The sequence below is a fragment of the Vicugna pacos genome, chromosome 13, assembly GCF_048564905.1.
Source record: "Vicugna pacos chromosome 13, VicPac4, whole genome shotgun sequence".
Taxonomy (NCBI): domain Eukaryota; kingdom Metazoa; phylum Chordata; class Mammalia; order Artiodactyla; family Camelidae; genus Vicugna; species Vicugna pacos.
This window is the reverse complement of record NC_132999.1, coordinates 13,817,617-13,845,078: the sequence shown is the minus strand read 5'-3', so window position 1 is coordinate 13,845,078 and position 27,462 is coordinate 13,817,617. Positions and strand designations below refer to the sequence as shown.

Here is a 27,462-nt window from a genome sequence, read left to right as displayed (position 1 = left end):
AGTTCTAATATTTTAATGTATCCATCATGGGATATAAAAGATTTATTTTAATGTATCAATCATGGGCTCTCAAAGATTTATTGAAGAGGTGACTCATAGGAAGATACAAAGTGAATCATAGACAAGAAAAATCATAATGTGGTGTTAATGGATAATTTTTGATCTTGGTAAGTGGGGATCTGTATGCCTATAACAGCCATTATGCTTAATGGAATCTAGGAGCATAAATTCCTGAAGACAATGACAACATATCTTTCAACATTGTCAGCTGCCTCTCAGGCATTTTGATATACCAATATTGGACATTTCTAAGCACAGACCTTCACAATACAGCAGTTAGGGAAACACATACCTTGCACAGTTAGATGCACCTGCATTGTTCTCGGTGTGTGCTGAGTCTGAACAGAACACGTGTAGGGGCCATCATCTGTCACATCTACATTCTGTATCTGGAGGCTGTAGTCCCTTTTATTTAATGTTGAAATTGAAACTCGAGGATCCACTGACCACTTATCACCTCCGGCAAAAATAATACTTGACCGGTTCAGCCAAGCACCCTTTGAAGCTCCATCTTCCAAATAACACCTACAAATTACCAGAGACAGAACACTATTAATCAAAATGAAAATAAGAGACAACATTATCTTTCTTCTGAGTGTATTTCCATATGCTGAATTATGGCACTGCATCAAATGCAAACATCAAATATAAACGCAGGAGACGTGAACACACTGGTACATTTTTCACTCCCGAAGCAAATATGAAACAATACCTGCATGGAATTTCATATTATTTTGTTTGTTTTTTAAGTGTGTGTGTTTTAATTCAAAGCCAGTCGAAATTCTTTTTCATTCTGCCTGGGTGACAAGTAAATTTAAATAAGGTTAGATTAGTTCAAATAACATTTTCAACACTAAAACACAATTCTTTCTTTGAAATCATAAGAAGTAGAATAGGTTTTTGAGAGCCTAGTTTCACCCAATCCAGTTCTGAATATAATGTACCAGATGCAGAAAGTGCAGAATGGTACCATATACATGTTTATTTTTAAAATTATCTGCATTTACAGAGCAGTAGGCCTGTACACTGAATCTACAAACTGCATTTTACTGATAATACTGCTGTTGTAATTAATTGTAGCAAGGCTACTATAAAACTTTTAGTAGCAAATTCTTGTTGTCTTTTCAATAAACTGACCAATAGTTTTTCCAGAAAGCTTTCATTTATCCAACAAACACTTATGGAACACCAACTATTTATGGAGTCAAAAAGTATTGCCTTGTCGGGGAGGATACAGCTCAGTGGTAGAGCTCTTGCATACCCTGCATGAGGTCCTGGGTTCAATCCCCAGTACCTCCAATGAAAAAAAAAATACATAAACCTAATTATCTCCTGCTTCTCAAAAAAGAAGTAAATTTTTAAAAAGTTCTTTCCTTTACTCTCCAAAAACTTAATCTAGTAGGGAGGACAATCTAACTAAGACAACCAATTAATACTATACAGAAAGATGAATATTTTTATTAAATCTGGCACAAGATACACAAGAGACAAAAGAGGGTTACTTGACTCAGAAAGGTTACTGCAAGTAAGGAGAAAAGGCTTTTTAGAATAGGAAATGTCTGAGGTAAGGAGATGAGGAGTGGAAGAAAAGGTGTTCTAGACAGAGGTGCTGTATGTGGACCACACCAGGGAAAGGTGAGAGAGCCAGGCATTTCAAGGAAGTATGAATAAGCATAGGATATGGGGTAGGAGGGATGAGAGAGAAATTGGAAAGGTAAGCTAGAGCTAGATGATAATAGCAAGCATGATGCCAATTGGTAGATTTTAAGGATGAATTTGAAGCTATTTATTCAAAGTTGTATTCTATAACAAAATTCAAAACTACAGCTTTGTATCTAATAGGAGTCAGGCATGTCAAGATTTAGAACAGAAGGCTGTAGTCATATATCAGTGATTTTGCTGAGGCCTGGAATTCTGTGTTTCATCCTGAAAATGTCCGGATACAAATTAAAGACTGGTTCTCTTAAATGAGTACAAAGCACAGCTACAGAATGAAAATACACATACATCGAAACGGTTTGACAGCATTTCTACAGAACACCTTGGGGGATTGAACACAGTGTTTTGAGATTGCTACAAAACTGCAAGCTGAAAGCAACAGGGTAGGCTGTTGCCAACTGTATGAAACTAATCAGTGGGTGAAAAAATCAGGAACAAGGTATATCATAGAATCTAATTTGCAGTCAGCTTCACCATCTACAGAATACCAACCAGTAGAAGTCATAAAGGTCATTGTTAATTGAAAAGCTTTTCCCGATGTATTTAATGAAGAAAATAAAACCCACTTTAATGACATAATTAAACAATTATAGTATATTGTCATTCTTAATAATATGCAGAAAGAAGATAGAGGGGGCAGATCTACCATTTCACAAGATCACGTGTGTAACTGGTACAGCACGGAATACTGAAACACCACTACTAGGACTATGATCATTCCAATGTTTGTGTTCAAAATCTGGGTTTATCAAGTGTTTATCATGTGACCTCTGCATTTGTAGACTTCACACTTTATCCTATCTGGGGCTCATAACAACCCTGTGGGGTACAGACGTCTATGCCCACTTCATCACTAGAATATAAATGGAATGTTTAGGTTAAACAACTTGCCCAAGCCACAGTATTAGTGGGCAGCAAAGCCGAATTTGTAATCAAGACTTATATTTCTGCATTCAGTGTCCTTTTCACCAGAATGCAGATCAAAGACTTTTAAAATAGGTTTCAGAAATGGGAAGATGATTAGAATGTTGCAGAAATTACTGCAAGTAATTCCTTATTTACTCAATGTGACCAACTGCTTAACCTGTCCTGTCCTAAAGGAAGCAGAAAATTAATTATTAATGGATATTTTACTATGAAAGTCTGATTTAGAACAGTCTGTCTAGCATTTCCTTTTCCCGAGCGACAGCAGTAGCTTTACTTTTATTGGGGGTGGGGGTGGGCGGTATCAGGAAGACCACAGAGATGAACTAGCCTTTAGACACTAGAACTTTCATAGACCCGATCTGGGTTACAACTCCCAGTCTTAGTATAAGCACTATTCCTGTTTTGGCATGTCAGAGACCTTCATAGAAGAATAGATCCTAATTTTTTCACTGTGAAAAATGAGAAAAAAAAAAGAGCCCTTTATGTCCCCTTGGCTAAGGTAATTATATTTCATAATTGTTATTGGTCCCAACCCAAAGCTTTTCAAGACATACATTAGGAAGGCCCTTGAATGAGGCTCAGGGAAAACAACTGAGGTATTACTTCTTTGGATTTCTGTGGAATTGTTCCCAAACTACACTGCTGAATTAGAACATAAATAAGTCAAATTGCCATATGCAGAATTTTACAAATTGTGAACAGCAAGGCCGAGGGATGGCTTTCTATTTTATAAAATCAAAAGGTACTTACATAGATCATACATAGTTTTAAGGTCAACTATAAGATGATCGTGTAAAATATACGAACCAGGAACACACACATACGACTTCTTTGGCATAAGGACTACGTCTCCTGCCTCTTTACTTCCTCTTTGCTCTCCATATCCACCCTATTTTTCCCCCTTTACACAAAGAGACACTGCTTGATATGTATGTGCTGTATTAAGATGAAATTCTGAAAAGAAGGAGAGTGTTCAGGGTGTTACGGAGGAGAGTGGGAAGGTGGAAGAAGTGCAAAGTGGTGAGGATTTACTTTGTGCTCTTTGGCACCAAAAACTCCGATGTCTAAAAGCGTAATCCATTGGAATCTTGGCTCACACAGAATTTATAATTTAGCAAGGATGATAAAGTATACTCATGAATAGCCATCATGAAGGGCAGGAAGTAAAAATATAGTAATTAAATTGTGGTTATAATTTGATTATTATGATTGAGAGTCCTTGGCTTCTGCTCTTGACCCCATTCTCCCCACAGCTAACAGAATGAACTTTATAGAGCTTAAATTAGATCATCAACCACCCAAGCCTTCCTATTTCATTCATAAAAGGCCTCAGATCCTGAGGGTGATCAACAGTCCATGGAATCTGGCCCCTTGAAGCTTTTCTGACCTTATGGTTCCTGTTTTTTCCCGTGGACTCTGCTCTCGACCCTGGGCCTCTAGCTGTGCTTGCAACAAGTCACACATGCTCTTGCCCCAGGAAGCTGACACTTCTTACTGTTTCTTCCACCAGGAACGCTCTTCCTCCGGAGGTCTGCATGGTGTGCTCCCTATCTTCGTAGGTCTGCACTGAACTACCTAATGTGTGAAACAGCAAAAGGAACACCACTGTTCCCAACACTCCCGCTTAGGCGTATTATCCACTCACCCGACTGATTATTTTCCGTCTCTCCCTGCTAAAAGTAAGATCCAAGAACTCTGTTTATTTGGTCACTTCTGTATATTCTAAGGGCCTATGCTTAAAACAATAAGTATAAATATTTGCTGAGTGGATAAATGAAGGCAAAGATTAAAACACTTTTAGAAGAAGGAATAACATGGTCAAGTATATCAAAATTCTCAGAGTGCAACCTAGTCCGGCAAGCAAAGCCACATTAACTATGACAACATGTAATTAAGTGCAAACATCTGTAGCACAACAATACCTTCCGTGTGATACAGAGGATGAAGTGGGCATCAAGCAGTCAGTGCAGAACCCGTCTCAGCATTGAGTGAACAGTGTAAAGTGGTTGGTGGTGGGCAGAGACGGGCTGGGCTCAGACTACGTGAAAGAAGAAGGAGCTGCAGCATTTGACCCTGTACTTCAGGAACTGTGTTAAACCAGTAAGTATTCTGCTTGGTATGTGCTGGGCACTTTGTTAGGCACTTTACATTCATTACCCTATTTAATCCTCACATAAACCGACGGATACTATTATCCTCATTTTATCAATGAAGAGATGAGGGTACTGGGAGATCGTATCTTGAGCGAAGCCAGGTGGCCTGCACTTTTAACCACAGTGGCAGACTCTGCTACGCATTCTTAGAGTCAGATAGCAGCAGAGGTGAGGGTTCCCCTGTTTAGATGGAGGAACTCATGTGCTGGTGAAGCAAAGATGATCAAGTCATCGATGGGAGCAGGATGAAGCAACAGCTCTCAGGTCACAGCCTTGAATCAGTTTGCATCTCTGGACTTCCAAGCAGAACATTTTAACAGCTAGTGATCTTAGGATCCCTTTGAAGTCTAGGTAATGAAATAATCTGAATGAAAATGTTCGATAGTGAATATATCCTTTAATTGAGTACAGCATGGCTTTTTTTGAAAGAAACCCCCCTCTCCACTTCAGTTAAAAACTCTGCTAGACTACCTACTTTATAGGGAGATGAGTGAAACGGTTCCAAAACTACACTCCTCAGTGTAAGCTGTGTTACCACCGTGCCAAATATCATGACAGAGTCTTAAATTTTCAGTCAATCATCTGGATGTTTTGTATACATCGTTCCAAACATCTGGTTGTAGGGAAAGTGTATAGAAATGGCTTGAATATCTCATTTCGTTACGAGATTTTTATTTATTTAAACCCAAGCTCAAGACAGTTAATGCTTTTCTAATGAGAATGCCATGGCTGCTTCCTGAACTCTTTTAAGGCGCTCCTTCATAAATGATGTTACAACACATTAGGCAGGTCCCTACTTTAGGGAGTATAAAGTCCTATTTGGTGATGTGATAGTTGAACAAAATGCTGTTGGAATAACAGACTCTGTGATACTATCTCCTGTGGTGATTAAATCTGAAAGGTGGACATCAGAGAGCTTAGTGGAAATCAGCATTTTTAGGTTATTTTTTTTTTGACTGTTTTAAGAAAAACAGCCCGTGGTTGTTGAAGAATGATTTTTTTTTTCTTTTCATATCTCTAATTCCCCATAGCATACTCCAAAAACACCAGCCTTAGCACCTTTACCAGTACAGCACAGCAGGATTTACTCAGCTCTATGCAAAGAGATCAGCTTTTCCCAAGACATGTTGATTAATGAAAGCTCCTATGAAAAGTACTAATTAATAAAAGAAGAAAAGTATAATTTCCCTTGGATTCAAAGCTACACCATGTGAAAATGATACTCTATGAAGGGACTGGCCAGCTACCTTCACAGCTGTCTTTTCATTGTATCACAAAGTTCTAAATTTGACAGGATTTTCAAAAGCACACAGCAAAAAAGTTTTTTTTTTTTTTTTAATTCAGAACCTCATACAACCTCCATGCTAATTCTGCACACAAAGAGAGCTTTGGTATCCTGGTTTCAAGGCCAAAATGAGGTAAGCGGAGTGAAACAGAGATTAAACGGAACAGAACAAATTCGATCTCCTCACCCACCTGCCTTTGTGTTTAAGGCACTTTCTTCTTGTCTTTCAAGCCAGTTATTCCCTAGATAATATCATAGATATAGATACGGAAACAGATACATATACACATATAGTTATAGGTATATATAAATTATATGATTATATAATAGCTAATATTCCCTGGACAATAATATGATTATATAATATGGCTGACTTAACATGTTATCTTTCACTACTACTATGGTGGAAAGTTCTCTGGGGCAGAAATACTTCCTATTATCTTTCTATTTCGGCAGTGCAGGGCATGCTAGACTTTGTCAAGGGAAATCCACACAATCAGCAGTTTGTCCAATGAGCTTAGTTATTTAGGGAAGCACTCACCCTTACAGGTGATGAGAATTATGTTTTAAAATATATTTAAAGCGATATCTAAGTGAGAAACACACTTCTGCAGGTAACAGTTCAATACCGTTGCGTAGATAATAATAACATACTAACATTATTATCTGCCAGATACTGTTCTAAGCACACTGTATCTACCTCTCATTCAATCTTCACAGCAACCCTTTGCGATAAGTACTGTCAACTACTATAACTTCCCCCATTGTACAGAGAAGGGAGTGAGGTACCAAGAGGTTATGTAACTTACAGATGACTTTCCTGCTGAAATTTGTAATGCATGGAAATAACTGTGTTATGATGTAATTTCACTAAACCCCTAGGCATAAGTATCTAGGTGATATGAATGGCACATGTACATTTATGTTTACAATGAAAATTATACCATGTTGGGCATACTTTAGTTTTTATGTAGTAGCACAAAAGGAAAAAAACATACCAAATGACATCGATTTCTTATTTTGCGAGAGAAAGAAATCGATTTCCTATATATTTAATTCTAGTACTCCTTTGTAATAACAAAGCTATATTAAAAATGTCTTGGGATAAGAGATCGAAAATTATGAGCTACTGTCTGATTACAACACGTTTTCAAACAACAGAATATTTTTTAATATTGCAAATTAGAGGGAAAAACACTCAAAATAATAAAGCTTTTTTAAAAAAGTTTTTCTTGCCTTCACACATTCTATACATAATTTCTAAAAGACATGAACTTTAATGTGATCAAGCAATGGTATAAATTCATACCTTTAGTCTTATTTTAATGCACAATTTATATTAATTCTATACTTAAAAATACATGTTTATAACCCAATATTTTAAATGCCTAGGAAGTCATTAAAATTTGGTCTTGGATTAATCTCTAAATTCCAAACATTAAAATCACTTTTCAAAACTTATAATTAAACCATGCTTTTCTACAAAAGTATAAATTGCAAATTGCCTTATCTTTTTCTTTTCACTGTCTCATTTAAGTCAAGCTTCCATGTTAACGTGTCTGGCTGTGTTCAGAAGAGGCAATGCCATGGAATTTTTACATTTACGGTGTTTCAATACATTGCTTATAAATCACTCAACATATGAATTAACATTTATTAAGTAAAATAGGCATGGATAGAGTGAAAGAAAGGCTGCATATTATGATTAAAGAAAGTAGGAAAGTCTTCATGCAAAATATTGACATTTTTGGCTTATTACTAAAGTCTATGATCATCAGGTCTTGATAATAATAATAAATTCCATTTGCTGAATGATGACTTTGGGTTAAGTGGTATGGCCAATACTTTAATATGTGATCTCACTTAACACTCACAAAGGCATTTTGCAAGGTAGGTAGGTCTTATTATCCCTACATTAAAAAAGGTGCATGCATGAATGCAGGATTGATACAGAAGGCAAAAAATACAAACAAGAAGAGGTGTTACATACGGGGGAAGTTAAAGACTAGTTTTGTTCAAGTGGTTTTAATCAGGAATCAAATTGGAAATTTCTTTGTCATTTCTACTTTTCAGTTTTTGAATTCAACTAAACCAGCTTGCTTTCTCCCACATGGACTTAAATGTGAGATATTTGGATCTGGAAGGGTTTCAAGATTTTTGTTAACTGGCAGGTGCTCTGAACCGCTGTGGGGAGAATTCTGTCTGCAGTGCTCTCTCCCTGGCAGCTGCTTCCTGGAGAAGTTGGACTTTCACCTCAGGAGCTGTAAAGGGATGAACACTACATTCAGAATGCATGCAGGAGGTGTTTAAAATACCAGTGCCAGAGAGGGAGAATGCAGTCAGGTCCGGAGAAGTGAGGGGGATAAAGCCCTGGGCTCCAGGCAAGCCTCTCCATCCCATCCGCTTAGGGATGGAGCCAGATACAGACATCTCATTCTTAAAACAAGGGAAAAAACAACATGGAATTGTACCAAAAGAAAAAAAAAACAGCAATTCTACTCCTTTTCATCAAACATCTACTTCCTTCCATTACACATCTTTATATATTAAGTCATTTGGAAAATATTCTATTTGCATATAAATACAAATAAAATAAGAAAAATAACAGATATACAGAAGTGTTCTAAACTCTGTTTTTGTCAAACTAATTAAGTATTTGCTACTTTACAGCATCAGCAAATACAGATGTTTAAAAAGCAAAAATAATTATTCCCTTTTTCTCTCTCTGCTTATGTTGACCTTTAAACTTCCTATTGGTCACTGTTGGATTTTTCTTCTTGAGTTTTTTTCTAATAAAAGCTATTCAGAGCACAAATTTTATTTTCAGAATAAAAATGGCTACATAGCACAATTAATTAAAACCAGCCTTGCAATCATTAACTAAAGTAGCCATTAATCCATATTTATCTGTTCCCTCTTGAGAAAATTGACTAAACCATATTTCAATATGAACTATGCCTTAAAATACAAATTAGTGAATGTACTCCAGAGGGAAAAAAAAGTAGGGTTTTTTTTTTCATCTGCCTCCTGCAAGCAAATTTAAACTGATTATATTTTCTCAAAATATGCTAAAAGCTAAAAATAGTCTCAAATTTAAGTTTTTGTTAGATCACAGGAACAAATTATTTGTCCCTGAGAGGCAGCATAGTGTAGTGATCAATTATATCTAATATTGGGGTTCAAATGTCAGCTTCCTTGTGTACTTGGAGTGGAACCTCGGGCAAACTAATTTACCTCAGTTTCCTCACCTGTAAAATGGGATTAGTAAAATTAATGATTTGAGAAGATTGCTATGAGGCTTTCTTTGTTTAATGGGTTCAGGATGGAGCCAACCAAGTATATGGTTAAATGTGTAATTAAGGGTAACTATTATCAGCCCACCTTCCTATGTTTCACTTTGTGTTTAAAACAAAACAAACTACCACCATCACCAATGACCAAAAGCCCCTTGTGCTATAAAATGCAGCTTGAAGGAGGGAAAAAAAGGCATGCGTAGAATCTGGCTTGATAGAGCAAAACATTACTTACATCATCATAGCCCAGGGCTGGTTCACAGGAAATAATTTTGCAGATAAATGAATGTCATACCTTGAAGGAAGCACTTCTATTTTACCTTCCTTGAACTTCCAGAAAAGTTTTTTTTTTTTTTGGTACTTCCCTATCTTCTAGGTAGAATGTGTTTAAAAAAAAAGAGAGACAGAGAGAGAGCTTCAGTGTTGTTGCTTTTTTAAAAAAGTTATACTGAGATGCAAAACTTACGCCCAGATACCGACTTCCTTGTTCTGTTAGCAATTGTTTTGAGCAAATAACTCAACTCAATTAAAGTAACTCTATTAAAGCCTTACTCACTTATTTGAAAAATGGAGTTAGCACCACTTGTACTAATTCCTAATTTGGTATAAGATTAAATAAAACTGCGCATGGGAGATTGATTTACAAAGTTACAAAGCAAAATATATATGTAAATACTTTATAATTATGATAAGGTTTTATGAGTTAACTTTCCTCCTATCTCTAGGACATGGGTATGAATCTCTGTTTGCAGACTGCACGAGCACAGTGATCTTCCCAAACTCAGTGAGATGAAGTCAAGTTGACCAATTGTTCTCTTTTTGCTTTTATGATTCATAAAACGATTTTCTACACTATGTAAACCATTGCATGTTTTTACATTATCCCCTAATTTTTTGTAAGCTAAGGTCTTTGCAAGAATTATAATTTCCAATCAATATAAATATGGCTATTTTAAAATAAAACTGTTAATCTTCACTTTCAAATGTGTTAATTCTCACTTTTAAGTGTGTCCAAGAAAGTCTAAATTATATAATGATTTGATATTCACTATCAGTCACTTTTTTAAAAAGGTGAACATGCTCTACTTTAAAAGAAATGCTACCTTGTTTATTTTTCTCCTCAAACTCATATTTTCACTCCACTTTTGCAGTATAATTTGATCCTTATCTAATTTTAAAAATTAAAGGCTTTTATTGATACTTTGCCTTCTCTGCAATAAAATTAAATATGTAAATTATCTACAAAATTCTTATGGTTGGAAGAATCTAAGTGTATAAAATATTTTGGAGGAATTTATTTTTACAATCATTAATAGTATACAATTGATCAAATCATACATATCATACATCTTGATAACTATTTATTGAACTTTTACTTTATATAGTTAATAATGGATATCCTAGTGAGGTGGCTTTATCTAGATACAAGGATAAACTTTCTTGCACAAATGAGGATAAAATTTGGTTATGTAAAATAGGGTCTAGATTCGATTCTGGGAAGCCTTGTTTTCTTAAATAAAACTATAAGAATGGAAAGAGCTCTGGTATAGCAATGCCACTCAATTTTTTAACTCCAACAGAGTGCTACAATTACAGTAACCTATCACCAAAAAAAATGCCCCATGCTCTATCAATTTATAAATTTATTGTATTTTCATGTAGATATTCATGCAGATGTGATGAAAGCAATTGGAAACTAAACTGCAAAAGAATTTAGCAGATTCTAGAGTTATTTGTTGTACCAACATCAACACTAATATTTTATATAGTCTCTTTGTTTCAGTTCCTGTAGGTTTCACACTTTGGCCTATGCTCAGTGATAGGATTCTGTATGTTCGAGAGATTTTGAGAAAGAAGACTGCAAATGCAAAAGCTGGAACTGGAACCAATTCAACCACAGACCTCTACCCTCAGGCAGGTCAGGTCAGTTTTAGGAAAGAACACATATGAAAATTTAAGTCAAGACATTTTTTAAAATTAGCTGTTTCTACACAAACCTTTGAAAGTCATCAAATACTTTAAAGGTATTTATGTCACAATTTGAAACTTTTTGATAACCTGGAATGCTATATTTTGTATTTTTTTCCTACTGTTAAGTTATTTAACTCCTTATTTAAAGCCATAAGCATACTTGCTTCTAATTTTTCTCCTGTTCAATCTTCAGCTTCTACTACCTGGGGACAGGGAAAACAAACAATTGAATCCGTGTGAAAATTATTAGGATATTAGTTTACAGATTGCCTGTAGTGTTCTGAAGACATTCTTCATGGAGAACGTGCGCTTGTTAAGAAATTGCTTTAAAAGTCTCACTTCCTTCTATTTTAAGTGTATGCTTAAAGTTGCTGGAAATCTGAGCCAGGCTGCATTATAATCTTCCATGCATCAGTAAATTAAAAAATATTTAACTAGTCTCTTAAAACTAGTAACAATGTCTTAATTTAACTAAATGCGTGACTTTGATTATTCTTTTGTTTGTTTGTTTACTCAATATTCAAATACACTAGAAATTTTCGTTAATACTTACGTATTTTAAACATGTATGTTGGTAGTCTTTTGGGCTTCTTTCCTTTTGAGAAATCTAAAATATACTTAACTTCTCTCTCTGATCAACTCTTTGGTTATTGTTAAATTTTTGTTGCTTCAAGAGTTGTGTTTGTATGTGTGTGTGCTTGTGTGTGTTGTGAGAGGAAGGAGGAGAGACACATTCAGTGTGAAAATGAACATGAAGTGAAAACAAATATTTATAATTACGAGAATAGTGAAGGATGGCAAAATATGAATATGCAACTAACATATCATTTACATTAATTTCATCTGAGCTCTTTCTTACACAACACACACACAGAACCTCTCCAAATATGATTGTTTCTCTTGCTAGAGGCTCCATCCAGCAGAAGCGTCTAGTGGACAGCCGGACCTGTCATATCTCAGTGCCTGGCTGATTCAGGAACGCAAGTGCCTCCAAGGAATGTAAAATTCCACCGTGACTAAGGAAAAGCTGAAATTTCAGCCATGAATTTCTGGCTGGGCCTCTCCTTACCGGATTGCTGTGAATTTTCCTATCTCTATGGCTGAGTCATCTCCCAAGGTCAGGATTCTGTTGTATTAGTCATTACTTCCCTGAATTACTATAAAAACCAAATCTGAAGAGTGCAAAAGAACACCATCCCTTTAATGTTCTCTTAGAAGCAGATGAACTGGAATCTAGGGAAATACTGATATGGTTTCTTCAAAGATAATTATACCCTGAATTCAGAACAACAAGGAGTTGAATCACAATTCTTACTCACTAGCCGTAAAAATTTGGGGATGCCTTAATTTTTATAAGTCTTCACATTTGATTCTTTACGATGAGGATAGTGATATGAACTTGAAAAGGCTGTTTTGTGAGGATTAACTGAAATGTCCCAGGTGATAAGACCTAAGCACCTCACCTTAGATATCTTTTCTTTTGAAAGCCTTTCCTGATCGCTCTGTTCCATGCCCCTAGATAGGCTGAATGGATCTCTCCTAAAACTTGCATTGCCCCCAGCACACGAACTATCTTACTTTATTACCTTGCACTGCAAAATCCCTTGCTTAATCATTTATCCTCCCTGTTTAACTGTAAAGGACTCTGGCTGACTGTGATGATGCCCAGTAATAAGCACAGTGCCTGTTACACAGTTGATGCTTAAAAAAAAAAAAGTGTATGTGTGTATATTTTGAATAACATGAGAACTTGAAATAAGATACTGTGCAAATGGTTGGTAAAAGAGAAGAAATCACCTGTAGAACAAGAAGTAGCCTTGGCATTCATCCTATTTCCATTGTGCTTTCGAGGTTTTGCTTCTGATTGTTCTAAATTGAAGCACAGACATGAACCTCTGGATTCCTTCTCTGGTTTCAATATGGAATATACCATTTGGAACAAACAGGAATGTCCACTGTCTAGAGAGTTTGTTTTCACCTGCTTGTTCATATTACTAGAAATATCACTCAGTGATGCGCAGTTCTAGCTTTGATGCACTGAAAACAGAACATACTCCTACTCGTCTCAGAAAAACAAATGGAAGCCACTCACAGCATAGTGCTTTCTCTCCTAACTTCTGGAACATGTGAAAGAACTCAAGGTTAAGTAGATACAAAGTGAGCAAGGAGGAGGCATAAAGAAAACTCAATAAATGGACAAATCTTTTGTGAAACTTGAGAAATCGTACTCATCTGCTCTTAATTTGATTGGAAAATATGGTATTTTTAAATTGTTACCCTTACACATACAAGGATAGGTTTTTTAAAATTTTATTTCATGACCTACAAACATGTTCTTGGCAAAATATTTCTAATGTTTATGTCATTCAGTTGAGAGTTCCTACTTTGCAACAGCAAGTCATTCATTTTTCAGCAAAAGATAAAGTTGTACTTAAATCTGTCTGCACTTCTTGTTGGATACAGTACTACTTTTAGTATAATTTGTAGTTAACATAATACATATTTGGGGAACATAATACAATAAATATATGGTAATAATAAATTAGAAAAGGTAAAGTGGAAGAATGAAAATTGAGTGTTTTAAACTTAGAAATTTAAAGTGCAGTGCCCCCTATAATAATGGGTTACTACATTTGAAATTCTCTTCTACTTGAAATAACTTTGTCCTCAAAGACTCTGTTTCTTTCTTTAAATGGTTTCCTTTGTACGAAGGTCCTTACCGCTTATTCTACAGTTCTCTATCTTAGCCAATAATCTCTCACGTAAAGCTGTCAACATCTTTTTATGAGAATCAAAGTGTACTATATCCACTTTTCTTATCTCTCACAGTGCATTATTTTCAAGCATCCCAGCTAGTTAGTTAAGCACAAACTGCCTTGTAAAAATCATGTTAGAAATACAGTCACACTTTCCTCAGGTTTTCTTCTATTACTGATATTTCACCATTGTCTTTGCAATCGATACTGAACACACGGGGCTATTGTTCCCCGGCTTGCTTGTCTCCTGAGCTACTTAATTCACAACTCAGTTCTTATTCAAAAGGACTTCATGGATGTCACACTATACATACACATGCATCTTTCTCTCTCTCTCTAATTGGACTCTCTAATTATGAGACTTTGAAAGCAGCTATCATATTTTTCTCTTTGTTTTCTCTAAAGCATTAGTTTACAATATGTATGTTTTCAGGGTATCAAATCAATCCTGCACAATTATTTAAAAACCTACCTTATTTTTTATGTACTTAGTACAAAAAAAAAGATGGGTTATCAAATCAATACAGGACTTTATGGAGAGATAATAGATTTTAAAGTGACATTTTATTGCGTTACAAGTAAGTGAACGGATTAGATTTCCTTTGAAATACATACTGGTCCAATAATGAAAGGAAACCATTTTTGGCAAAGTACATACTTTTGATTTTTGCCAAATACCAAATTGTGTTATAAATAATGAGAAACATTTGTCTTTCATCTTTAGTAATGGCTGAAAGTCATCATTATCTAACAGATGCTCAGTGACCCTTGTGAGATAAGTTGGTCATCCCAATTAGCTGTTAATGGGCAGGCAGCTACAGTAGGCAAATCACCAATATCACCACTAATTAAACTCTACTTAGAATCTGAACAGAAAACAAGGTGAAACTGAGATGTACTTGTCTAATCTTACCAAGAAATAGCCATGCTTCAAAATGAATTCAAAATTTCTTCTCTTGAGATAATAAGAGTCTGAGTCAATTCCTATTTCAATTCCCTCAATAAATTAAAAGACAAAGAATATTTACCTGCTTTCAATAAGCTTACACTCAGCAATGGAGGAGACGCAAAATACTTACACAGTGATAGACATACCAGAAGTGTCATAAGATCCATAATGGTTTAAAGAACTTCAAGAAGGTAGTGATCATATCTCCCTGCATTAGAAGATTTCGGAAAATGGCCAGAGGAATAGTGATGTGAGATGGTTCTTTATAGACAGGGATCATTTAGAGAGTTAGAAAGGGGGATGAATAAGAGCTGTCAACAGAGCAGTTTTCAGCTGGAGAGAACAAGAGGAGCACAGGTAAAGAGGTACGACCTAGGGAATGAGGTCACAGGGTGGCGCACAATCTGCTAGGGTTGAATAGGAGCATATGAGAGAAGTGGGGGATAAGGTTCCAAAATTCATCTGCAGGCAAATGATAGATGATTTCAGATGCTGACCTGGGTATTTGGAAAGAATCTCAGTAGGTAAATAGATGTTTTAGAGTAGATAAGGGGTATTCTAGAAGGAGTCTGGGAGGAGGATTTTTTTTTTTTAGAGCATCCTATGAACTGGATAGGAAGCTAAGTGATTTCACATATACTGTGTGATATTTTCATAGTAATCTTCTGGAATATATGTTATGACCCTTTTATATACTGAAAAAAAGGGACTCTAGAACTGTTAATAATTTTCCCAAGGTAGGAGAATTAGAACAGTAATACCTTAAATGTTCCCTTCATTCATTCATTCATTCATTCATCCATCCAACCATTATTTTCACCAAGAAGTTATTAAGCTCTCTACTTGTTTTCAGCATTGCCCTATTGGCTAGGGTACAGAGTTGGAAATATATGGTCCCAGAAATTCCCAGAATAGTAAGGAGACATAAGGGCAAACAGATCAGAATGATATACTGTGACAAACAGTGTAATGTACATAGTTTACCTAGAGAGCCCAACGAAAGGATAAAAGAAGGAAAGCATAAATCTTCTTTGCATAGTCTGAGTTGAAATGAAGACTCTTAAAACAGGCAGGGTATTTAGTTAGAAGTTATTATCCTAGCCAGAAGTCATGACAGACTAGGCCAGCTGGTCAACAAAGAACATGCAAAGGAGAAGACAGATGGAAGAGTCAAGGTCAAGGTGGAATTTTTAGTCTTGAAAGAGGTGAAGGGTCTATGAGAAAACAAGAGTAGGTAAACAGATGACATCATCTCTAATTGATTGAGCTTAGATTTCTTGAAAAACACAAGTACTACTTAAATCTAGGGAAATTTTTTTTTAGAAGGACTTGGTTTGAGGGCAGAGATAATAATTTCTTTTCTTTTTTAACATATTGCACTTGAGGCATTTGGTGGCATCACCATGAGGAGATGGTCAACAAGTGAATAAATACAGTCATTAGGAAAGAGAGATATTTAGAAATTTTCACAATTTATGATCATGGTATGAGACTTATATGAATAAGGAAAAATTTTAAGAACAGAAACTTGAAGATCTGGAATATTTTGGTATTGAGAAAAATAGGAAAGAAAATATATTTAAACACGGAAGCCAAGAAAAGTTTTACCAAGAAGAGGTGTTCTTTACTTTCTAACAGTACAGATAAGTCAAAAAGAGACTGAAAACATATCATTACCTAGAAAGTTACTTCTCAGAGGCATTACCGTGAGCAGTTTCAGCAGAGTGGTGATGATGTAAGTATATAAGCCTTTTAAGAAGTTTTATTGGAGAGAAGGAGGATCAACAGAAAACGATAGTTTCATCAGCGCTCAATCACACTCTTCTTTATAAGAACTAGGTTCATGTAAAATTAAAACTTTCAATAGCTTTTCCACTCTTCCTCCTTTTCAGTCTCATTGCATTTTAATGTCTCTAAGCCTTCTTCCTTTCGTTTACTATTTAAATACAGTAGACTTCGACATAAAACTGAGCAAATAGATGATCTTGTGCATTCCTGACGTGCAGGCTTTGAAGCTCTAAATCACAAACTCCATACCTGGTCGCTGTTGAGCTAACAAGTATGATTTAATTGCTAACAACTTTATTTTAAACATTTTATTCAAAATCTATCTTCAGTCAACTAATATTTTTGTACTGAAGTTTCTTTAGGGTGTAATCAAAATTTCTGTCCTCAACCTAATACAGTTACCGGATCCTTTAGTTCTATCTCATTTAACTTATTTGGATAATTTTAAACGTATGGATGGAGGACTAACATCTGACACCATTTATTACTCATTTAGGAACTTAAAAAAGAAGAACGTTTAGGTTCTTTATTTCCTTCTTATCATTACATTTTCAATTAGTGTGTGTGGAGGGGTATTTTTAATCCTTAAAATTTTATAATCTTCTATGTTTCTAGTTGAAATAAAAAATGGGTACTTTATATCCAGCTATATTGGGTATAGCTGAAGAGCAAAGACAAGCCAAAGAGGGAAGAAATTACTTTCTTTAAAGAAAAAGGGCTTTCACATAAATCGATTTACTGTATACTGATTATCATGAATCCAACTTCTCTATCTTCCTGAGAGATCATGCACTACAGTTCATAAATCCAGGCTTCAAAGAATTGAATGGGGATATTGTAAAGTTGGCTGGATAAAAGCCTAAATAAAATGGAAGACTCTTAAAAAATACTGCTGACCCAAGCAATTACTGGGATAATTCACAGGGATGATAACCTCAGAATGAATGAACATTAAGTTGAGGATGAGGGAAGTGTTGGAACAATCATCATCATCGTTTTCAATGACCCATGCTTTTCTGACTTCCAAAAAGGAAATTGGAGGAATCAAGACATTAAAAACAAAAATCCATACGTGCACATTGCTGAAATACAAAGTACAATAATATAATCAATCCTAATAGAAAGTATTGCAATCTCGTAGCTGTCAATCATAGACAGTAAATAATCAAATAATGATTATAATCTTTCCACCATTAGTGACATACTAAACACTAATCAAATATTTGAAAGTACTTTATAAAGTTGCTGCTGTTGCTATATTTTACAGAAGAGTAAGATGAATCCTAAGGACACGAACAGTCCCAAGTTACAAACTAGAAATAGTTAAGAGTGAGGATTTGAACTCAAGGTCCAGTTGAATCCAAATTCCTGGCCCTTTCTAACGTACTTTCCAGACTATTACAAAACTATAATTTTCTAAGATATCTTTCAATTTACCCATATGTCACTAAGCAGAACTTTTTGTCCTAGTATGTTACAGAAAACTAAATGAGTCCAAGAAATTTTTAAAAAAAGATTACTTTTTGGTAGGCCATAGTCAGATCTTGTGTGGGCCCAAGGACACAGTAACAGAACAGGAAGGCAAAAAATATTGCACTGAAAGGAATTCCCTTTTGTAGTAGTGGACACACTATTTCTTTCCTAGACTTCAGATGTAAGTGGCAGTGAACTCAGGGCTCTGGAATCTTCTGACACAACTGATTGCAAACTCCCTGAAGGCTGCCTTGATCACCGAAGGTCAAGCAGACCTCCCTACAGAACAAAGGAAGATAGAGTGGAACGACTCTATCCACCCATACACCTATATCTTACGTAACCTTCCAAATTGTGTGTTTGCTCACTCACTGGTACTCCAGGTATCATGCATAGAGTGCAAGTCTTTACTCTCCCCAATGAATCAGTATCAGCCCCTTGCGAGTTGCCCTAGATCAGTCTTCTGCTTCAGCATTAAAGAAAGAAAATGTATTAGTTTTATTATTTATAATTTTACATTCCCTTTTCCCAAAAGAGTTCAGCACTGGAAATGATTAGAGTAATGTTTGTTAAAATAGCCAAACCTCAGCTGTCGGTCAGCAATGGCACAGATCATGATATGTATCTTTGATGTGGGTCCCTTTTGATTTTTTGTGGCTGAGAGCAGCAAGTTTAGTTTCCACAGAATCTTCAGCTTCAATTCAGTTAACTATGCTGTTTGCCAAGGGAAGAAATCATACTTCTGTGTGAAGGCTTATGTTCACATAGTGTCTTTACAGGATACTTGCTCTGTTTTAAAAATGAAGATGTGCTGAGGAAAGCATTACAATAGATAAATTCAAACTTTTTTCATTTGACTTTACCAGTAAACCAAGTTTATCTCAGGAATGTAGGTAAAACATTTAAGAAGGCAGAGCTAATACTGGGTAGTTTGGGAAACCAAATGATATGTCAAACTGATTTATTTTTCTGATTTATTTCAATACTAAATAGAGCTTCAGTGTGTGAACTTGACTGCCAGCTCCTTGAGGACAAGGGCCTTCTTGTCGCCAGTATATTAATAGAGCCCAGCACAGTGACTGACATCTACAACTGCTCAACAATTATTGGATAGGTTACTAACTGAATAAATCTTCTTTCCGCAAGATTACTAATGACATGAATTACACATACATCATATCGAAGTTTATTAAAGGGGATCAAAAACACATTATCAACCTAAAGAAATGAGAGTGGAGTAGCATCCTCTTACAAAACTAAATTCTCGCCTTTGAATTTGCTCTTTTAAATAGATTTATTGTTATTTATTTATCAGCTGCAGGTAGTCTGGAGGGGTGTGGAAAACTCTACATGATAAAAAAAATAATGAGAAATAAGTTAGTAACATAATTTGTAAAAATTTATTATTAAAGTCAAAATGAGAAACAAAAATCAGTGTTTTTAACACTGATACTTTAAAAGCTATACAACGTTTGTGAAATTCTCTGTTAATACTTGTCAGTCAGATCAGCAGGAAATTATTCCTACTCTAACTTCTACACATGGCCTCTTAATGGTCGTGAAGGTTCGCTTGGTCTAAATTCTAACTGCAGAGCATCTGGGGTTCTTATTAACACAACCTAGAAAAAGGGCTTGAAAACAGAATCTAGTTTTTATTCTGCCACCAACTAACTGTTATTTGGGACTTAGTCTCTGGAGTCCTAGTTTGCCTCATCTATGAAGTAAAATCAGTGTTTTCCAAAGTGGATTCCATGGAACTACTTCCTTGGGATGTTTAAAAAAAAAATCTCTTCAAAATGTAGTTCTGGGTGCATAAAAATGAATTAAAATAATCAGGTTTCCTTATTGCAGGAACACTCAGAGCATTTCGTACACTAACATCCCTGAGGACTGTGCCAGAGATGTAATGCACACATGCTCCCAGACTGATTTGTCTCTGAACAGGGGGTCCAAGTTTAACCTTGCAGAGCTGGTGTTTCACAGAGGGCACAAAGGATGCTCAACAGAAAGTCAGGCCTATATCCTAGTGCACACTTCAGTGAGTTTCACTTTGCCCACTCTCGCTCATCTAGGGACTTAGTCCATAGTGCGGAAAACTAAATGCCAATAGCCATAGTTAGGATTAAGTTCAAGGGTAAGCACAATATCATCAGGTATTTGCTCTACGTGGGTAATCCAAAGCTCTAAAACCCAGTATTATAAGCACTGAAGTTACATCCAACCAATTCTAGGCAGAGAATTTCACACCATACAAAATGAACTGAACCAAAGAGACATATAAATGGTATTTCTATGGATAAATAAGTGATTCATCATCAGTAAATATAAAACTGCTGAAGACATATAGCAAGAAAGTGTGTCTGTTTCTTCAGTGGAGAGGAATAAAGCATACATTAATTAAGTTTTTTGTAAAACAGTGTCTTTGGATGTGTCCAAAATATTTCTCAGTAATCACTTGAATAATAATTACATCAAAGAGTCGGATAGGTTTTGGAACCAATTGAACACATCTACCCATCTCAGTGGTACTGCAAATTTGTTTGACATAGACCAAATGTCCGTATGAATAAAAACATATTGCTGGCAAATTAATAAACGTATACATAGAGCTGACTGTTCCAAGTGAAAGGGGAGATTCAGTGAACAAAACAAAGGGTCCTACCATTAGAGAACTTATAGAGAGTAACCTTATCACCTCACCACCATTCTACCTACTTTTATTTGATTAATTATTCTTGAACTCTACTTTGATTATGTAATTTTCTGCCTAATACCATAAAATAACTTCTCATTGCCCACAGAATCAAGTCCGAAGGCATTAGCTCAGAATTAAAGATACTTTATAATATGACCTCTATCTACTTTCCAGACATTTTTTCCTACAACCTTCCAATATGTCTGATTTGTAATAGGCAATTTGATTCATTTTCTCTTTCCCAAATAATTTCATTAAACTGAGCCATTAATGACACATTGGTCTAAAATATCCTCATTGTATTTACCACATTTTAGAACCTCATCCATCCTTTAATGTCCATTATAAATTCCCTCTCTGAAGCTATCCTTTCTTATCATCCCAAATGAATAGGGTTTTCACTAAAATGTGTGCAATTAGTATAGGTCATGAAGGACCTTTTTAAACATTTTCTATTTGCCCACATCTCTTGAGTATAACTGTAAAATTTTCATGACAAAAATGTGAGATGAAATTTAATGCCTCTAGCCTTCCCTTTCTACTCTATATTCCCACTTAGGGATATCCTTTCCCTTCACACCCACATCTTCTAATTTTTCTGACCCTTTTCTCCAAAGCAGGAGAGAAGAGATTTCAAAATGCATATTTATTCACATCAGTATTTTAATTGAATCAGGCATTTTCATGTACAAGCCTAACTTTTAACTGGAAAGTGAAATTTTTGTCTCCCCATGAATGAATCCAGATAAAAACCATGAAATAATGCAAATAAAGACACAACTAAGAGGATACTTTCTCTTAGTCCAGGGAGTCACATTGCTCCCAAGGCTGATGCTGAATATAATACAGATTCATAATTTTCAAAATTCTGATGTGCACTTAGTCTCAAAAATTTCCTGGGCACCAACTCACATACTATTTCTCCCCCGTTACTCCTACGCTACAACTACAAGATCTAATTAATCTTTTAGGACCAAACCTTTTGGTCATAATGTTGTTATCTATATAAAATTTTCTTTAACTCCTCCCAGACAGATTAAATTAATCATTTATTGATAGTATCTCAGGTTTCTGTTTGTTTGTTTATACCATTAAAATCTCATTATGTCAACTCAAAGGACAGGTGACCACTGATTTTCCTCCCCCTGGGTAATCGGACGCACTTTCACTCTTCCATTATCACTGTTACAACATGATTCCCAAATCTATACATACAGCCAAGATATCTCCCTTGAATTCCAGATCCCTGGAGCCAAGCATCCGCATCTCAAAATGAATTTGTTTAAAACTGAATTAATCACGCTTCCATATCCTGTATCTCTTCCTATTTTCACTATCTTGCAAACTGGTACCATTATCTACCAGGTTAAACAATAGTTTCTTCTGTTTCCTGGTACACACCAAAATAAACGGCAAACTTCAATCAACCTACACTTCTAAAACATCTCCCCTTTCCAGCATATCTTTTTCCACAATGTTCCTTAATGGTTAAAGATATATTTTAAGTAAGTTATTTTACAAAAATGCATGGCAAAGTATTTTAAATACAATATTCATATATGGGCATGCTAGATATAGTTTTTTGTGTCCCTGGAGTCTGATCTAGTTTTGGCCTAAATAAACTTTGTGAATATTTAATTTTGTCATCCTCTTCTTAACATATGTGTTTCCTAATGGTTGAATTGCCAACGATTTCTGTTGCAGGTTGACACAGAACTTTGAAAGGTCAAATCTATCTTCACATCTAATTATTATTTTAATTATTTTCATGACAAAAGTTCGTTAAATCTCCCAAGACTTAGTTTCGATTGACATTTTGTGAATTGAAAACATTTACACACAGGAAAACATTTTTTTCTTCCAACAGGTTCCACAGGCAATTTGGGCAAATAAACAAGAATCCTAAAACAGAGTATTATAATGAGATGAAAATTCAGTTCAGATTATATCACGTTGCATATTTTCTCTACAAGCTATGTCAAAAATTGCACATCATAGAAATCATAACAAGGTAAGTTCACATAGACATTCCTTGATCTCCCAGATCTCAAATTAAGAACTTTCATAGGTAGACACTAGGGCAAGTAGGTATTCACTTTGAAAGGTCAAGAGGTAGCATTTTTGAGGGGAGGGTATAGCTCAAGTGGTAGAGCGCATACCTAGCATACATGAGGTCTCGGGTTCAATCCCCAGTACATCCTCCAAAAAGAAAGAAAACAAATAAGCCTAACTACCTCTCCACTTGAAAAAAAAAAAAAGAGAGATAGCATTGTCACTTATGTATGGTACGCTTTTAGGTTAACAAGGTTGACTTTAAAATATCTTTAAACATAGTCTTACAGTATTTTTATGTTTATATAAATGTTGAAATCTCATACATGCCTTTCAATCAAATTAACTCCGTGACATTTTCTGACTACCTCCTATGTAAAAGACATGGACTTGCCCTGTGAAACTTCTTTTGAAACTGGTTCTTGAATAAAAATGTTCTTCTAATTGTCCTACTACAAATAAAGTTACTAGTTCCTTTTTGCTTGTTTTATATTCCATGGCCAAAGTCACAAGAAGGCATCTGTTAATAAAGTAGGTCCTTAGAGGTTTACTGCCACACAAATTTGTATCTGATAAAAAGCAACTACATATAATTTTACAGGGGTTTTATACCATCTAGAAAATTATCACAGCATAAAATGAAAATGTAAGTTTCCTTTATTCCCTACTAAAGTTGAATTTTTAATGGCCAGAACAGCTTCTCAAATTAATTATTTTACTGTTATTAGGGTTTCATTTCTTGCATCCATCCTAAACTCTGTCCAGCATTCCCATGAACATTAGCAGCTCATTAGGAGGCTCAGAGTTAATCTGCTAGGCTAAACATTTGTTCCATCATTAAGGCCTACTTTTCCCAGACTTAGAAATAATCAGAAGTCTAATTTTGGTTAATTTCATTGCCTAGGTCATAGTAGTAAATTCAACTCAGTCTGGAAACAGTTCTTATAAAATTACCTTTTATTAAAATGTACTATATGCTTTGTAGAAATGCAAAAAGAACCCCATTGAGACAAAATTCCTTAAATGCCAGAATAAAAAAAAAATAAAATTATGCTTATTTTTTCTCAGGCATCATTTAGTGTATTATTAACTCCATGGCTTGTATAATTTGATGGCTCTTAACTTTTCTGTAAATAAATTACAATAACGCCCATATATCAGACTTATATCAAACACACACAGAGGAGGATTTTATCAGGTTCTCATGGTGCCCACACAATTTCTTGGTATTATTTCAGGCTCACTGAGAAGCATCACTCACTTATTGCTGTACACTGAATGTTTATGTCTTCCCAAAATTCATACGTTGAAATCTAATCCCCAATGTGAAGGCATTAGAAGGCAGAGGCTTTGGGAGGTGAGATTAGTTCCCTTATAAAAGAGGCCCCAGAGAGCTCACTTACACCTTTTTTCCTGTGAGGACACAACAAAAAGATGGCTGCCTATGAACCAGTAGGTGCAGTCTTGTCTGACACCAAATCTGTCACGAATTTGATCACGAATTTCCCAATCACCAGCACTGTGAGAAATATATATATATATATATATATACACACACACATACATATTTTTATAAGTAACCCACTCTATGGCACTTTTGTTACTGCAGCCTAAACAGACTATGACACTTATGAAGTCCACCAATCTCAACTGAGTAGGTTATGCTCAAATCCAGTAAGTGCTCATTGCTCAGTGCTGTCATTCCCGAAGTTTGTGTCTGATTCCAAATGAAGAATTACCTCTTCCTATCTCTAAAGGTAGAAGGCTGGAGTCAACTCTGACACAGATTTTATTGAACTGTTTTTGTCCTTGGCTTGAAAGCAGAGCTACAAAGTGAAACTCTACATTTATAGACAACATTAATTTTGTTTGCTGTATAAAATGCCAAGAGGATTTAAATAAGAGGCATTCTTGTGAGAAGTGATTTCGGAATCAGTAGATGTGAGATCCAGACCCTGGCACTGCCACTTATTATTTCTAGTCACTTAACCTCCCAGAACATCCAGTTTTCTCATCTGTAAAATCAAGACTGAAAATCCACCAACCACATAGTATGTAGTGAGGATTAAATTAGGTGATATAATGGGTGTAAAACCATGAAGGCTTGTGAGGCACAGCAGAAAGAGACATGGGAATCAAGAGGCCGGAGTTCGAATCCCAGGTCCATCACTTATTAACTCTGCCATCTTGGACACTCATTTCGTTTCTTAATCCTTCATTTTACATGTCTACAAAATTTCAATATTAAAAACTAGCTTTGGACATGCTACATGACTGAACGAGATGTTTATACAAATATTTGGTAAACTATAAAGAACTTTGCAAAGATAATAGCCTTATAAGTAAAAGGTGGGTAAGAGCAGAGATTTGGAGTCCAACAGACTTAGGCTGGAACCCTACTTTGCACTTACTAGTTATGAGTTGTGAAAGTCACATAATTTCTCTAAGCTGCAAAGTTTTCACTTGTAAAACTGGACTAATTATTCTGAAATCAATTTTTATAAGAATTAATAAAATAAAGTTTGGAGGCAATATCTAAATATGCTATTTTGTTAATATTAATATTCTTACTCATCATAAGGAATTCTTGGGAATGGGGGAAAATGACAAACTTAACTGTTGGCAAGTATAAGGTAAATGATTTCATGAAAAAAAAATTCAATACAGACTTAAAAAGTGATGAATGCCAAAATGTCAGATGAGACAGAAGGAAAAGGATCTATTATTACAACCTATTTCCTGAAGACAACAGTCCAATGTGCACTTGTCAACACTAAAGGTCAGCGCAATCGTGGGCATCATTTAAAAGGTTATAGGAAACAAATCAGAAAACATGATTTCTTTTTGGTTTTACACAGATATGTCAGGGAATGATGGTAAAGGGAAGTGTATAATTATTGTGACAAAAATCCACAGCACTTGCTTTTACATACTCTCCCTTTAAAAATAATCTCTTCCCTTATTAAACTACCATTTTACTTGCTCTCAAGTAAAATGAACAGGAATGAACATTTACAAAGAAGATTAAACCCTCTTGATCTAGCATGGTCAGTGGTCAGATGGTATAAATGGGGAATTAGCCTGCAATCACTGATATAATGATATCACTTTATAATGAAAATCTGCCCTAGTTGGCTCTATTCAGTATACTTGAAAATCCTTTAGAAATTAAGATGCACCTATCTCTTAGATAATGATACGTTAAAGCATATCTCATTATTTCATTTACAAATGCTAATTTAGAAGAATAAAAAATGCCTCCTATTGATTTCCCTCAAAGACTACACCACTAAAAAATCTTAGACTTTTTACTCTAATCCTTCTAAATTTTTCAAGTATTCTCCTGTAAGAATATCTTTGCTTTTTCCTACTCAGCTAAAAAAAAATGAGTTACATTATCGGCAGTTGTTCTCAACCCTGGATGGACAACATAATCACCTTTGCAGCATTTTAAACAACACCAACAAAAAAAATATACCACCTATTTGTTTTAAAAGCAATGAATGTCCATGACGTAAAAAAAAAAAAATTCTGGCAGAGTCACTTCCTGTTCTAAAACCCCCAGGATCACTCCCTCAAGGAATTGTTAACTATTTCTTACATGTCTTTCCAGAAAACATATAAGCAAGCATATTTTTCTATATTTAAATCTATTTAAGAATTTTTGTTAACATGAATAAGGTCATCCTGCACATAATACACTATAAACAGCTTGCTCACCTTTACAGTATACCGAAGACATCTTTCCATAATGCACACATGTAGGCATACCCTCCCTTTTTTAGGTGCTTGAAGATTCATCCAGGAGGTATTTACAGGAAAAGCCCTAGATGATTCAACATTCAGAGTGAGGGGTCCACTGAAAAAAAGGAGCCTACTAGCTCTGAAAGGTCGTCAGCACTCATTTTTCCCCTTCGTTTTACAGAGAGAATGCAAAGCACTGTTAACCCGCATGTCTTTTAGGTGCAGGTTGGTTAGTTATTTCCCAGTAGATAGATGTTTGGCTAATCCAATGTTGCAACAAATAGCCTCTGAATATTAAGAACATAGGTACAGTTAAAGCATAAATTCATAGAAGTGGAGCTGCTGGGTCAAAGGCTGTGTGCGCCTTCGTTCTGCCACACTGCCTTCTCAGAGGTCGTGCTAGTTAATACTCCGACCATCCCTGTGTTGGTCATATTCCATGACTCTCTATATGCATATACAGATATATTTTTATGACTACATATATTTTTCTTAATCTCGCCCAAAGACAATCCTATATTGATTAAGCATATTTAGTTATCACTTCCTCATATTTGAACCATACTAGATTTGTCACACCAACATTACTTCTGGAAA

General features: G+C 35.3%; 1 protein-coding gene across 1 annotated transcript in view; it reads right to left on the bottom strand.

The window, feature by feature from the left end:
- The window catches only part of NEGR1 (neuronal growth regulator 1), a 769,326-nt gene that overhangs the window by 455,495 nt on the left and 286,369 nt on the right, over window positions 1–27,462 (bottom strand). Inside the window, exon 2 of the mRNA XM_015240167.3 lies at window positions 353–585. Coding sequence (XP_015095653.1) covers window positions 353–585 — 233 coding nt within the window. The remainder of the gene's footprint in view (window positions 1–352; window positions 586–27,462) is intronic.